Source organism: Octopus sinensis, unplaced genomic scaffold (genome assembly GCF_006345805.1).
Source record: "Octopus sinensis unplaced genomic scaffold, ASM634580v1 Contig17879, whole genome shotgun sequence".
In the NCBI taxonomy this organism is placed as follows: Eukaryota; Metazoa; Mollusca; class Cephalopoda; order Octopoda; family Octopodidae; genus Octopus; species Octopus sinensis.
Genome location: NW_021835393.1, coordinates 27501 through 43315, shown reverse-complemented (window position 1 = coordinate 43315; position 15815 = coordinate 27501). Strand labels below are relative to the sequence as shown.

At 36.0% G+C, this 15815-nt stretch overlaps 2 protein-coding genes across 2 annotated transcripts in view; both read left to right on the top strand.

Annotated features, from left to right (window-relative positions):
* Positions 1–1980: 1980 nt before the first annotated feature.
* LOC118761839 (probable serine/threonine-protein kinase DDB_G0283337) lies at positions 1981–4204 on the top strand. The gene is made up of 3 exons (XM_036499992.1): positions 1981–2962; positions 3509–3619; positions 4191–4204. Exons 1-3 carry the CDS (start codon positions 1981–1983, stop codon positions 4202–4204), a joined length of 1107 nt encoding a protein of 368 aa, XP_036355885.1.
* Positions 4205–14615: 10411 nt separating this feature from the next.
* The window catches only part of LOC118761840, a 13010-nt gene continuing 11810 nt past the window's right edge, over positions 14616–15815 (top strand). The window contains exon 1 of the mRNA XM_036499993.1: positions 14616–15318. Coding sequence (XP_036355886.1) covers positions 15306–15318 — 13 coding nt within the window. The 5' untranslated portion in view covers positions 14616–15305. The remainder of the gene's footprint in view (positions 15319–15815) is intronic.

The following is a 15815-nucleotide window of genomic DNA, read 5'->3' as shown; positions in this document are numbered from 1 at the left end:
TATTTCTAGTTCGAACTTGTTACTTTTCTTAAATTAATGAGGCTTTTCATTTGTGATTTTATCATGACGTGGCAGATGTGTCATTTTAATGAGGATGTGCGTGTGTGGACGTGTACACGTGTGTGTGTATATATGCGTGTATATATATATACATAGGAAAAAAGCAACATGAATGTATCAATATATCGGTACAATTGTTTCGTACGAGGACATCTTTAATAAAGCTACAAAAATTGCAGTAAATATAGGTGGCTCATACTCATCAGCCGAAAAAACATCCGAGATTCTCTAACATCTAAGGGGGTAATGTTACACTCGTGAAACATCATGGAAAGTTCTATAAAAATGAGAATTTAGATAACATATTGGTTTCTAAGAGTTCAATTAGTATTACACAGTCATATATCAGGTTATTAAAAAGTTTTTTCAATACATCTTAGTTTTCCAGAAAGTGAATATAAAAGTGAAGGTGTGAGTTTATCCGTATTGAAAAAAGTTTGATTCCTGGAGATCCGATGTGAGGTATCGAACTCACAGAATATGTGTTGTCCATATATAGTTCATAGTAATTGTTAATCAAGCTATGTGAAGAAATTTTGGATATAATCGTGCGAAATTTCTGAAAACTGCTGCATTATAATCCGAGGGATAAGCGTAGCGACAGACTTATAGTGGAGACGAACAGGCTGCTATCAAAATCTACAAGAATCACAGAGCTAAAGGAAGAAAGTTGAATTTAACCAACTACTGCTATTAATTGCTATATAAAGAGGAAATGGGAAGATGAAAGGGAGGGTCAAAAGTTGTTACTATAAGAAAACATCTTAGCGTATTTGGTGCAAAATTCAAACGGAGGTCATTTAATTTATTTCTATATTTATTAATGTTACTATTAATAGATTGTCAGGTTATGGGGATATAATAAGAGGTCAGAAGAAAAGAAAAGAAAATGGAGTTATTTTCTAATGAAACCGTACTATTATATTATATTATATTATATTATATTATAGGTTTGGGATTATCAGAATGAGTTATTAGTGTAAAAGACCTAAGAAGTTTAACTAACTAATTTCCTATAAGTAGGTTAAATTAAAATAGACTAAGAATTAGAGAGAAATAATTTAAATTATCTACATAGTCTAATAGAATGAAGAATTAAATCAAATAACTTAAATCAATAAGTATCACCTAGTACAGTTAGAGAGAGAATATAATCATAGCTAATTAGATCGTAGCTGTCTAATTAAATATATAATAAAATATGTAGGAGTAAAGTTTTATTCAAAGGGATTTTATATAAAGTGATTTTAATATATACTGTTATCAATTAAAACATCATTTAAAATATTTAAGAGTCTTAGTCCGAGCGTGGATACAAGATTTCCCAGTTCAATCCTGCTGTTCAATAAAATATCATTATTTTTTCTATACATTAGTATTTCAAATGTTTCCATGGAGCAAAGTTGACAACCTACTCTGTTATTTTTATAGGGTATCGCTCTTCTAACTAATTCCCAATTAAGGTTATATTTGATATTATTGTTTTTTAGTTCCCAAATTTTACTAGAAAGAGTGATGCTATCAGCTTTATGACGTAATCTGAAGGAGGATAGATGATTGCTAATTCTTTGCCGAAAATTTATGGTAAATATAGTAAATCTAGTAAATTTATCCTCGATAATGTTTTACCCCAGATAACCCCACTTCTTCCCTTAAGCCTATGGATAAATACCGATGAGGTACTTAATGGTTTAACTCCCTAACTAATACCAATAATCTAGTCTTCATTCAATTTGACATAAACAACTACTGCTCTAGCATTTCCCCTATTCTATTAAATAAATCGCTTATATTCGCGATGAATCGCTCCCTCATATCTAGAGAGGAAATATACATTGTACTTTTAGCTAGAAAAACATTTATTGAGTTTGAGGGAAAATTATGGACCAGAGCGGATACCCCTAATAATTTCGATATTCTATGGGCTCAAGTGTTTCTGCTGAGGTGACCAACTTAGTCGGAGCATATCTACTAAAATGCATAAGAAATGAGATCCCTGAATTGCAAGGTGGTTTATATAGAGATGATACTTTGTTTGTTGTCCATAGTAATAATAAATCACACATAGAAAGAATCAAAAAGAAAATTAATAGGTTCTTTAAAGATTTCAACCTTAGCATAACCTATGAGCCAGGCATTAAAATAGCCAATTTTCTAGATATTACATTAGACCTTAACTCTAAACTACATTACCCATTTAGAAAAGAAGGTGAAATCACTAGTTACGTAAGTAAATTATCTAATCATCCCCCAAATATAATTAATTCCTTAGTTAGAAATATTTCCATAAGAATATCCAAATTATCGTCTAATTTTGACATATTTAACTCACACTCAGAGCATTATAATGAGGCGTTATTTAGAGCAGGATATAACCAAAAAATTACATTTATTGATATAGAAAACTTACAAACTCATAATAAGTTAAATAATTTAAATAACAATAACCACGTAAACAACAAAAACGATCAAGCCGAAAAGATACGTAGAGGTAGATTTAATACAACATCTAATCGAAATGGTAATAAGAACAAGGATAACTGCATAGACCATAACATGGATAGCCCTGATAAGACAATTTTAGATAAAATTAAGAAGCATACAATTAGTAACGTAGACAACAATAAGGATCAAGCCAGAAATAATAGTAGAAGTAGATTTACAACGGCAAAATATCCTAATGAAATTAAGAATAACAATAAGAACATAGTACTGAACACATGTAATACGGTTAAAATAAACTTTGATAACACTAAGAAACATGCAAATAATAAATACAAAGAATCTGATGATAGAAAGAACAATTCAAACAACCCCAACTCTAATTCTAAGAAATTTAATAAGAAAGACATAATATGGTTAAACATCCCTTTTAACTGTGCGGTTTTATCAGATATTCAGAGTAAATTCAAAACAATTATAGAAAAGAATTTCCCATCTTCTCATAGATATCATAAAATTATTTCTAAAAAAACAGTCAGAATTTCTTATTCAACCCTCCCAAATATGTCCACTTTAATAGCCAAGATCAATAATAATAACATAAAACTAGCCAGGAAAAATTTAAACAATAGCAATAAAAATACAAATGAAAACTGTAATAACATTACTGAAAGTAATAATAGCAACAATGGTAATAATGAATGTCATATAATAAGTATAACCAATAGCTATAGAATTGCTAATAATAATAATAACACAAATAGGAATAATTATATTAATAATACGAATAATACCAAGAATGTAAGTACAGTAAATGAAGACAACAATGTTATCTGCAATAACACTACATATTTAGAAACCAATACCGACAACAAAACTAACAGCATCAACAATATTAATAATGAAAGTAGGGTTATAGAACCAAATGATAGTGTAGGAATACCGATAAATGATAATACTACTTTAGATAATAACATTAACTACAATACTGATAACATTATTTTAGATAACAGCAGTAACCAAAATTATGAAAAATATACTCGTACTGTCTCGAGTAACAGTAATATGAGACTTCTATCCTCGAATTATTCCACATCAAATTATAATTCCCCTAGATGTAACTGTAGGATTAAATCAAAATGCCCGGCGCCTGGTTTATGCGGGTTAAATAATATAATCTACAAATGCTCCATAACCACAGATAATAACAAATTCACTTATTTAGGATGTACCGTAAATTTTAGAAAAAGAATTAGCAATCATCTATCCTCCTTCAGATTACGTCATAAAGCTGATGGCACCACTCTTTCTAGTAAAATTTGGGAACTAAAAAACAATAATATCAAATATAACCTTAATTGGGAATTAGTTAGAAGAGCGATACCCTATAAAAATAACAGAGTAGGTTGTCAACTTTGCTCTATGGAAACATTTGAAATACTAATGTATAGAAAAAGTAATGATATTTTATTGAACAGCAGGATTGAACTGGGAAATCTTGTATCCACGCTCGGACTAAGACTCTTAAATATTTTAAATGATGTTTTAATTGATAACAGTATATATTAAAATCACTTTATATAAAATCCCTTTGAATAAAACTTTACTCCTACATATTTTATTATATATTTAATTAGACAGCTACGATCTAATTAGCTATGATTATATTCTCTCTCTAACTGTACTAGGTGATACTTATTGATTTAAGTTATTTGATTTAATTCTTCATTCTATTAGACTATGTAGATAATATAAAATTATTTCTCTCTAATACTTAGTCTATTTTAAGTAAACCTACTTATAGGAAATTAGTTAGTTAAACTTCTTAGGTCTTTTACACTAATTTTAATTTAACCTACTTCTAGGAAATTAGTTAGTTAAACTTCTTAGGTCTTTTACACTAATAACTAATTCTGCTAATCCCAAACCTATAATATAATACAATATAATATAATATAATATAATAGTACGGTTTCATTAGAAAATACGAGGGACGTTCAATAAGTAATGCCTCTGACCCACTTGCAGTTGTTTGATCTAGCTGAAATTTTGCATGTGCAATCATTTTCATCTCTATAGAGTAAGTGGCAAATTACAGCTCTGAACTAATTGTGGTTTCTGATTTACAGGTGTTTGAACCGAGTCAAGTGTGAAATGGAGCCTGTTAAGTGTCGAGCAGTGATCCGGTTTTTGTATTTGAAAGGACGCACACCACGGGAGACTTTTGATGAAATGAAAGTAACTTATGGTGATGATACCCCATCATATGACCTTGTAAAACGCTGGCATAGTGAATTCAAACATGGTCGGAACTCTGTGGAAACAGCTCCCAGATCTGGTCGCCCCCTTCTGCCATTGATGAGGCATCTGTTCGTCAAGTTGAGGCTGCCATTTTGGAAGATCGACGCATAATTATTCGCCAAATAGCCCATGAGGTCAAGATTAGTACCGGGTCTGTGGAAACTATCATTCATGACCATTTGCATATGCAAAAGGTGTCTGCCAGATGGATTCCCAGGTTGCTCACGCCTTTCCAGAAGCAAGAACGCGTCGAGTGCTCGAGGGTGAATTTGGAGATGTGCCAAGAAGATGAGTCAAAATTTTTCAAAAGACTGATTACACAGGATTAAACCTGAGTCCATCACGTTGATCCAGAGACCAAAGCCCAGTCAATGCAGTGGAAGCACCGTGACTCACCCCCTCCAAAGAAGGCAAGGGTGCAGCCCTCCGCTGGCAAGGTCATGCTCACAGTCTTCTGGGACCAGAACGGAGTAGTGATGACAGATTTCCTGGCAAAGGGTACCACAATTGCAGGAGCCTATTATGCTTCACTTTTGAGGAAATTAAGAGAAGTTATCAAAATCAAGAGGCGGGGCAAGATCAGCAAAGGCATCCTCCTCCTGCAGGACAACGCTCCGGTCCACAACTCGCTTGTCGCCAGATCAGAAGCACAGGCGTATGGCTATGAACTCATCCCCATCCCCCTACTTTCCTGACCTTGCACCCTCTGATTTTCACCTCTTCCCAATCATGAAGATGTTTTTGAAAGGAAAGCGTTTCCCAGATGATGCAGCCTTGATTTCGGAAGTCACGTTGAGGTTGGAGGACCAAGCTGGGTTCTTCTACAAAAACGGTCTCCAGAGCCGCATGAAACGATGGGAGAAATGCGTAACTCTGGGTGGTTCCTATGTAGAAAAAGACTAATAACTGTGCCAAGTTTCGTTGCCTACTGCTATGGGAAGTGGGTCAGGGGCATTACTTATTGAACGCCCCTCCTAACTCCATTTTCTTTTCTTTTCTTCTGACCTCTTATTATATCCCCATAACCTGACAATCTATTAATAGTAACATTAATAAATATAGAAATAAGTTAAATGACCTCCGTTTGAATTTTGCACCAAATACGCTAAGATGTTTTCTTATAGTAACAACTTTTGACCCTCCCTTTCATCTTCCCATTTCCTCTTTATATAGCAATTAATAGCAGTAGTTGGTTAAATTCAACTTTCTTCCTTTAGCTCTGTGATTCTTGTAGATTTTGATAGCAGCCTGTTCGTCTCCACTATAAGGCTGTCGCTACGCTTATCCCTCGGATTATAATGCAGCAGTTTTCAGAAATTTCGCACGATTATATCCAAAATTTCTTCACATAGCTTGATTAACAATTTACTATGAACTATATATGGACAAACACATATTCTGTGAGTTCGATACCTCTCATCGGATCTCCAGGAATCAAACTTTTTTCAATACGGATAAACTCACACCTTCACTTTTATATTCACTTTCTGGAAAACTAAGATGTATTGAAAAAACTTTTTAATAACCTGATATATGACTGTGTAATACTAATTGAACTCTTAGAAACCAATATGTTATCTAAATTCTCATTTTTATAGAACTTTCCATGATGTTTCACGAGTGTAACATTACCCCCTTAGATGTTAGGGAATCTCGGATGTTTTTTCGGCTGATGAGTATGAGCCATCTATATTTACTGCAATTTTTGTAGCTCTATTAAAGTTGTCCTCGTACGAAAAAATTGTACCGATATATTGATCCATTCTTGTTGCTTTTTTCCTATTTGTATGTATATATATGTATGTATGTATATGTATGTATGTATATATGTATGTATATATGTATGTTTGTATCAATGTATGTATATGTATGTTTGTATGTATGGTTGTGTATGTATGTATGTATGTATATATGTATATATGTATGTATGTATGTATATACGTATGTATGTATGTATGTATGTATATATGTATATATGTATGTATGTATGTACGTATATATATATATATATGTACGTAAGTATGTATATATGTATGTTTGTATGTATTTATGTACTTACGTATGCATGTATGTATGGATGTATGTCAGGTGACTTGTAACATGGCTACTGGTAACATGGAATCCACTACAGCCTGTTGCATGGTCGGGTCATCGGCAACTAAACCGGCAACCCCACCAAGTTTGCTTGGTGAGGAGGGTGTTTATTGGACACCCAGCGGGATAAAAAAACAAAACCCGTCAAAGGGCGGAGGAACTCTTGAGAGTCAACGGCCATCCGATAAATGTCTTAAGGCTATATCATGCGCGGGGACATAGAAATAATCGGACTCAATACCCGATCGCGCGGTTAAACCATTGGGAGTGAAGGACTCCTAGCCTTTGTTAGGGCATCCTTCAAGGAAGCGGTAACTCAGGTAACTGGGATAGCTCCGACATAAAACCTGCGGCTCAGTGGTTACCGATGATGTTGACTTTTTCTTCATTTCGGATTATGGGTGCTGTTGCTTAGTGAGTGGGATTGACTCAGTGCACAGCCTTTCCTCACTTTAAAAAAAATCTTCTTGCACAGGTATTGCACGATAACAACAATGATTAAGCTTCGTGCAATGGCCATACTCGATAACGAGGGGGCAGCCACCATGTATGTATGTATGTATGTATGTACGTATGTATGTATGTATGTATGTATGTATGCATGTATATATGTATGTATGTATGTATATATATATGTATGTATGTATGTATGTATGTATATATATGTATGTATGTATATATATATATATGTATGTATGTATATATAAGTATGTATGTATGTATATATATATGTACGTATGTATGTATGTATATATATGTATGTATGTATATATATGTATGTATGTATATATATATGTATGTATGTGTATATGTATGTATGTATGTATATATGTATGTATGTATATATATATCGCCCTCCAGATGCCCCAAGCCATGTGGGCAAGTTTGAAGACTGCCTTATAAAAATAGAAGAAGTTCTAACCACATTAGAACAACACATAAGTGTACTTCTTATGGGAGACTTCAATCTGCCAAATGTCAGATGGCCCGAGGGCCTTTCTCTCCCAGGAATGACAAGATGTGAACGAGGACAGGCGAGGTCCCTCCTGAACCTCATCAACACCCTGTACATGGAGCAGGTAATACTCCAACCAACCAGGGCAGGTAACACACTGGATCTCTGCTTCACAAATGACATGGATCTCATCCATAATGTGAAAGTGACACCGACACTACTCTCGGATCACAACATGATAGAGCTGACCATGTACGGGCCAAAAGAGAGCACGGACATGCAGCCTACAAGAAACCCCCAGAATCTTTCCAGCTTGAACTACCATAAGGCAAACTGGAAACAAATTGGGAAAGAGATCCTCAAACAAAACTGGCCTAAATGTCTCTCCTCGCCAGACATCGACGTGAAACTTCAACAATTCATGTCTGTAATGCAAGCCATATGCTACAAATATGTCCCAGAGAGAAAGGCTACTGTACACAAGAACAAAATCCCCAGAGAGAGGAAAATTCTAATGAGACGGCGTACAAAATTTTCAAATCGCCTAAACAAACAGATTGAAAGCAGTGAAAAGTCCCGCCTAAAAATAAAACTGTTGGACATCGAAAAATGTCTGAAACTCTCCCATGAAAAGGAAAGAGCAGACAAAGAAGCCTGGGCTATAGACAACATAAAATCTAACCCCAGAGCTTTCTACAGGTATGCCAAAGAAACAGCTACGGTGCACTGTAGAATAGGGCCACTCCTCGAAAAGGATGGCACACTTACAGGAAAACCAATGAGGGTAAGTGAAATACTGAATGAGCAATTCAAGAGTGTTTTCACTCCACCCCTTGGGCATCTCCAAATCACCAATCCAACTGACTTTTTTACCACTGCAGATATAAAATCAGAGGCGGCGACGATAGATTACATCGATATAAAGGAAGACGATGTAATCAAGGCTATAGATGAAATGAAAACAGACTCAGCTACTGGCCCCGATGGATTCCCGGCAATCCTCCTAAAAGCATGTAAGAGAGTCCTAGCAAGACCACTGCAGTTCCTCTTTCAGAGCTTCCTTGCAGCTGGCAAACTTCCAAGAAAACTGAAGGAAGGTAAAATATGCCCCATTCATAAAGGAGGTAGCAGAGCGGAAGCCAAGAACTATAGACCTATCTCTCTGACCTCACACATCAGCAACGTCATGGAACGAATAGTCAGAAGGAAGCTGATCACCTTCCTTGAAGAAAATGACTTGCTGCCCGACACCCAACATGGTTTCCGACCAGGGAGAACCTGTTTAACTCAGCTCCTACAACACTATGACTGGGTGCTGAAGCGGCTGCTCAACCACTCAAATGTGGAAGTGATATATCTCGACTTTGCAAAGGCCTTTGATAAAGTCGATCATGGAATGATATGTCACAAACTGCGTGATCTCAACATAGTTGGAAAACTGGGAGAATGGCTTCATGACTTTCTGAAAGATAGAAGTCAGGTGGTAGTGGCCAATGGGGCCACTTCCATTAACACGCAAATAGTGAGCGGTGTTCCGCAGGGCACTGTTCTGAGACCACTACTGTTCATAATGGCCCTCTCAGACATGCCCTCAGCCACGCAGAGAGCCACGATCACAAGTTATGCAGATGATACAAAAGTTTCACAGGCAATACAGAACCCTGAGGACACTAAACACCTGCAATGTGAGCTAGACAAAATATACAAGTGGGCCGAAAAGAATAGCATGCAGTTCAATGCTGAAAAGTTTCAAGCTCTATACTATCAGCATGCAAAACTAAATGCAATACCCAATGAATACACTGGACCCGGAGGAATAGCAATCCCAGAGGCACAATCAGTGCGTGACCTGGGTATTTACATGAGTGATGACGCGACCTTTCGTGTACATGTTGCTAAATTGGCAATGACATGTAGACGACTGGCCGGATGGATCCTCAGAACCATTAGAACAAGAGAACAAGAAACCATGATGGTCCTCTGGAGGACACTTGTCCTAAGCCACTTTGACTACTGCTCTCAGTTATGGTCACCATCCAGTGTCAAGTTGATCACAGAGCTCGAGGCGATCCAACGTAGCTACACGAAGAAGATAGCCTCTATGCAGAATGTAAGCTACTGGGAAAGACTCAAGAAATTAAAATTATATTCCCTGGAGCGTAGGCGGGAAAGATATGCCATAATATACATCTGGAAGATCCTGGAGGGAAGTGTCCTGAACTTTGGCATCGAGAGTTACGCAAAAGCCAGAACTGGGCGCCACTGCGTGGTGCCTAGGACTCCAAACTTGCCATCAAGATGTAGGACAAGATTCTGTGATAGCCTGGGCTTCCGAGGCCCACAGCTCTTCAATATCCTCCCGAAGAACCTGAGATACCTGCATGGGGTGGATACAGATGTCTTTAAAATGAAGCTGGATCTCTTCCTGTCAGGTGTCCCAGATGAACCAACTTCACGGCAGGAGGGGCAGATGAGGGCAGCTGCATCGAACTCTCTCATGCACCAAATAGCAGTTGCTAGAAGGCCTTCATGAAGTGAAACCAAGTAGCAACACCAAATGACGGTGCCCCAGCATGGCCACAGCTCATAAGCTGAAACTGGAAAAATCAAAATCAAAATCAAAATCATATGTATGTATGTATATGTATGTATGTATGTAAGGATATATATGTATATATGTATATGTATGTATGTAGTTATGTATGTATGTATGTATGTGTGTATATGTATGTATGTATGTATGTATGTATATATAAGTATGTATGTATATATGTATGTATATATATATGTATGTATGTTTATATATGTATGTATGTATATGTATGTATGTATGTACGTGTGTGTGTATGTATGTATGTATGTATGTATGTACGTATATGTATGTATGTATATATATGTATGTATGTATGTATGTATATGTATGTATGTATATATATATGTATGTATGTATATGTATGTATATATGTGTGTATGTATGTATGTATGTATGTATGTATATATGAATGTATGTATGAATGTATGTATATGTATGTATGTATGTATGTAAATATGTATGTATATATGTATATATGTGTGTGTTTATGTATGCATGTATGTGTGTATGTATGTATGTATGTATGTATGGATGGATGGATGGATGTATATATGTATGTATATATGTATATATGTATGTATGTATGTATGTATGTATGTATGTATGTATGTGTGCATGTATGTATGAATGTCATTGTTCAGTTTTATTTCAAGATTTCTTGCCTATACTGAAAGAACCGGTTTCTAACCTAGATTTAAGGCTCCTTCATTAGAATTTGGTCATCAGCGTATTTTCTATGTATATGTGTATGTATATGTGTAGATTTGTATATTTTACTTTATGTACGTCTTCTCATGCATATAGTTGCATATTTAGACATGTTTATATATATATTTAAATGATAAACTTCTGGAAAGTTTTACAGATTTTTACAGTTCCACTGATGGATTGGATTTTTAGACTTCGAATTAGCCTTCTCCTTTCTGGTTTTCAGACGCCTAATTTCTCAAGTTTGGTATTTAGGTAGTGTGTTATATAAACCTGAACTTGTAATCTGGATAAAATAACTACAAATTTCTCAATAGTTCGTTATATGTACTCTCATTTTTACTGATCTTCACCTCTATGTTAACTCCCGCTGGGCAACTAATTTCCACACCTGTACACAGTTTCTCTTCTCTATCCCAAATCATTATATCAGGTCAGTTGTGCTTACATTTTATTGAGGTATTGACTGATGTATGTAAATTAATTCATAAACCTTGATATATATCTATGTCTAACTACACACACACACACACACACACACAGACACACACACAGAGATTAAAATTTGTTTTTAAGTTATAAAAACAATTTTTATAAAAATATATATATATGTATACATATATATATATATGTATGTATACATATATATACATATGTATACATATATATATATTTATATATATGTATGTGTATATATATATATGTATGTGTGTAAACATATATATACATATATACATACATACATACAGATAGATAGATAGATATACGTCGGGTTCTTCCAGTTCCAAATCCTCTTATAAGTTTTGGGGCTTTGACCAACCCGAGGCTACAGTAGAAGGCCCTTTCGCAAGGTGTCACGCTCTGGGGCCGAACCCGGATCCATGTAATTAGGAAGTAACACACAGACCCACCTACGCCTATATATATATATATATATACACACACACATGTACACACACGTGTACACACACATATACACACACATCCTCATAAATGTTGTTTATCGATCAAAATGAGAAATACGTCATGGTAAGCTCACAAATAAAATGAATATTAAGAATCGGGGGGAAAGCTCATTAATTTCAGAGAAGTAACAAGTCCATGCAAGAAATATCCGAATAGTCATTGGAACTTTGTATATAAACTAATTAATCCATTTTGAAGGAATAAATTGGAAATATTAATTAATAATATGCGGCTGCAGATTGCGATAAACAACCTTGAGTCTAATCAATATATAATATCGTGATTCATTTGTTATTAGTATATTTTCTATCTTTCTAAAAATCATTACAGTATAAATATTTTATGCGCTTAAGCAGCCATTTATTCCGCTAAATATAATCAGTTAATTTTAAGAATCGATTAGAAGATATTCAGGCTCTTTTCGGTTCGAAAGGCAGTTTTTTCTAGCGGTGTCATCTGAAATTGTCACCCATAATTATGACCCTAGTATCGATCTGTTGCATTTCAATTTGTTTTTTAGGGTTAGGGGTGGGGGGAAGGGTATCTTTTTTCTTCAGAAATGTAAATAAGCCCAATCTGTTTCTTAAACGACAGACATATTCAACGACACAGAATGTTTTTTTTTTACCTCAATAGACGTCATTGAATGTTTGAAATTGCAGAAATTGAAGAAAAACAACAACAAATATCTTACAAACCATAGAATGTTCTCAATAAAGCCAAGAGAAAAAGATGTTTTATAAACACATTCTAACAGAATACGAAGTTTAAAAGTTTTTATTTATGTGGAAATTATGTTAAAAAACTGTCGGTCAAACGGAAAAGATCCGATATTCAAAATCAGGAAACACGATTATCATTTTATTGAATTTTTAAATAAAATCCCAAAGTTTATACATTTTTTTCATCAGTGAATGTGAGTGGCTTAGGGGTCAGGGTTTGCATTCACGATCCTCTGAACGTGCGATCGATTCCCAGACAGGATGGCGTGTTGTATCCTTGAGCAAGGCACTGCATTTCACGTTGCCCCAGGGCTGTGAAGGGGACTGGCATATCAATGAATAGACCCAACGTTTCGTCTGCGTTTTGTAAACAGAGATTAAAAGGGGCGAGTTAGCATTTGCACTTTGATCCCGTAAAACCCTCACTGCAAACGACAGCCCTAACATAACCATGGGTTGGCGGGTTTTCGCGTAAATGATACAAAGGCGTCTTCTGCCAGGGAATCACTAAGAAATGGTGGGTGCAGCGACGCAGGGTAACACAGTATTTTCTCATATTACCTATCAAGTAAATGCAAGACAGCCATTTTCATGCACATAGGTACATACACTTATGTATGTACGTATGTATGTATGTATGCATGTATGTATGTATGTGTGTATGTATTTATGTATGTATGTATGTATGTATGTATGTATGTATGTATGTATGTATGTATGTATGTGTGTATGTATGTATGTATGTATGTATGTATGTATGTATGTCAGGTCACTTCCGAGGGCTACTGGTAACATGTAATCCAATACAGCCTGTTGCATGGTCGGGTAGTCGGCAACTCCACCAAGCTTGCTTGGTGAGGAGGGTGTTTATTGGACACCCTGCGGGATGAAAAACAAAACCCGTTAAAGGGCGGAGGAATCATCTACTTGTGGAGGCACATGGCCTAGTGGTTAGAGCAGCGGAGACGCGGTCGAGGGATAGCGGGTTCGAATCTCAGACCGGGCGATATGTGTGTTCATGAGTGAAACACCTAAGCTTCACGCGACTCCGGAAGAAAAAAATGGCGAAACTTCTGCTGACTCTTTCGCCACAACTTTCTCTCGCTCTTTCCTTTTGCATCTTGCAGCTCACCCACGAAGGACCGGCGTCTCGTCCAGGTGGAGAACCTATACGTCAAGAAACCGGGGAAACCGGCCCCATATGAGCCAGACATGGCTCGAGAAGGAAAACAACAATCATCGATTTGGTTTGGGTGTCTTCATTCGCCATACATTATTATATTACATACAAAGGAGGGAGACTAATCTCCGAACAGTTGCTCAAAATATAATCTCCTCTAAATATTTATCATACGAGACGCTTCACCGTTTATAAAAAACGTTTGGATAAAGTGGTTCTTATAACACACGGTCTGAAAACGGTATGATAATGGCTGCAATTCTCTGACTAAGAAAGAACCACTCAATCGAGGCTCAATGAAACCTGTGGCTAAACAACAGCAACCTTCAAAGTCAAATTTCCGTTAAGAGGTCATACACTTCTCTGAAACTGCTGACTCTACCCCGAATCCTCTCTCATTCGTCCTTCATTTCAAAACATTTGTTCTTCTTCAAGATGGTATTTTTAACCAGTAACATGTTTAGAGTTTGTAGGATACATCAATGTGAATCGAACCAACTTCAGTATTTTATTAGCAGCTTTATCAATCGAAGGCCAATTTGGTATAAACAGTGAAGATTGATTGTTAATATCCATACCTTTCTCGGAGGACATTATTGATATCCACTTGACATCGAAATACAAACATAAAAGAAGCCTTTATCCCTTCAAGGTCTTAACTCTCTACTTGTTATTGTTGACCACACTTCATCCAACAGCATTAAGGATGATATATCCAGTACAAAATGCAAAACAAAAACAAATCGAAAGCTATCGATATATTGCTAAGCTTATAAATACAGTCAACTTGTTTCAAGAGGTATTGTTGCGGAGACCGGTGAATAAGAGCAGTCATTGATCGGAAAAGTAACGAAGCTGAGAGTGAAACTAATAATTTATAAATAATCGTGAAAGCAAATTATTTTGGATAGAAAGCAACGACAATATAAGACTCCAAGTTTGCGAACGTATTTGAGAAAAGCGAAATAACCTGCGGGCAAATTCTAGAGTCAGAGGGAAAGAAAGTTCAAGTTGTACATCTATCTTAATAAGAGAGCAAAAAATCTGAAGATATTGTTTTAAGGAGATATCATCTTCTTGAAGCTTGAACTGTGAAATATCCTAAGTTTCTTCTCAAATTGTCGGAACGAAGAGAATAGAAAGGAATAAAAGAAATCCTGCTTATCGAAACTAGAAAAAAAGAAATATTAAAAGGCAGAAGACCCCGATTTTCCAGTGAGTCACGTCTTGTTGTTCGATTTTGCAACTAAAAGGGAAGTTTACTTAACAAACTCTGTAACAGTCATGAACCTGAAAGGTAAGTGAATTAATGATATTAGGAATGAAAAGAGAGATAAATTCTAAACTTGTTTTTATAATTCTATGATATAAATACTGTGGAGGCGCAATGGCCCAGTGGTTAGGGCAGCGGACTCGCGGTCGGAGGATCGCGGTTTCGATTCCCAGACCGGGCGTTGTGAGTGTTTATTGAGCGAAAACACCTAAAGCTCCACGAGGCTCCGGCAGGGCGTGGTGGTGAACCCTGCTGTACTCTTTCGCCACAACTTTCTCTCACTCTTTCTTCTGTTGGCCTGTTCGCTTAGCCAGCGGGGTGGCGTCATTTGAAGGCTAAGACAATGTGAAGTGCATTGTGACCAGCGATGTGTAACAACATCTGATAGCCTGGTCGGTCACGGTGGTCACGGTGAATATAAATACTGTTACTACTTGTGCTTTCATCGCATTAGGTTTATCATAATCCTTTTCCCATTTCCAAGGAAAATGGAAAGAAGAGAGGTGGATTCGTTTAAATCG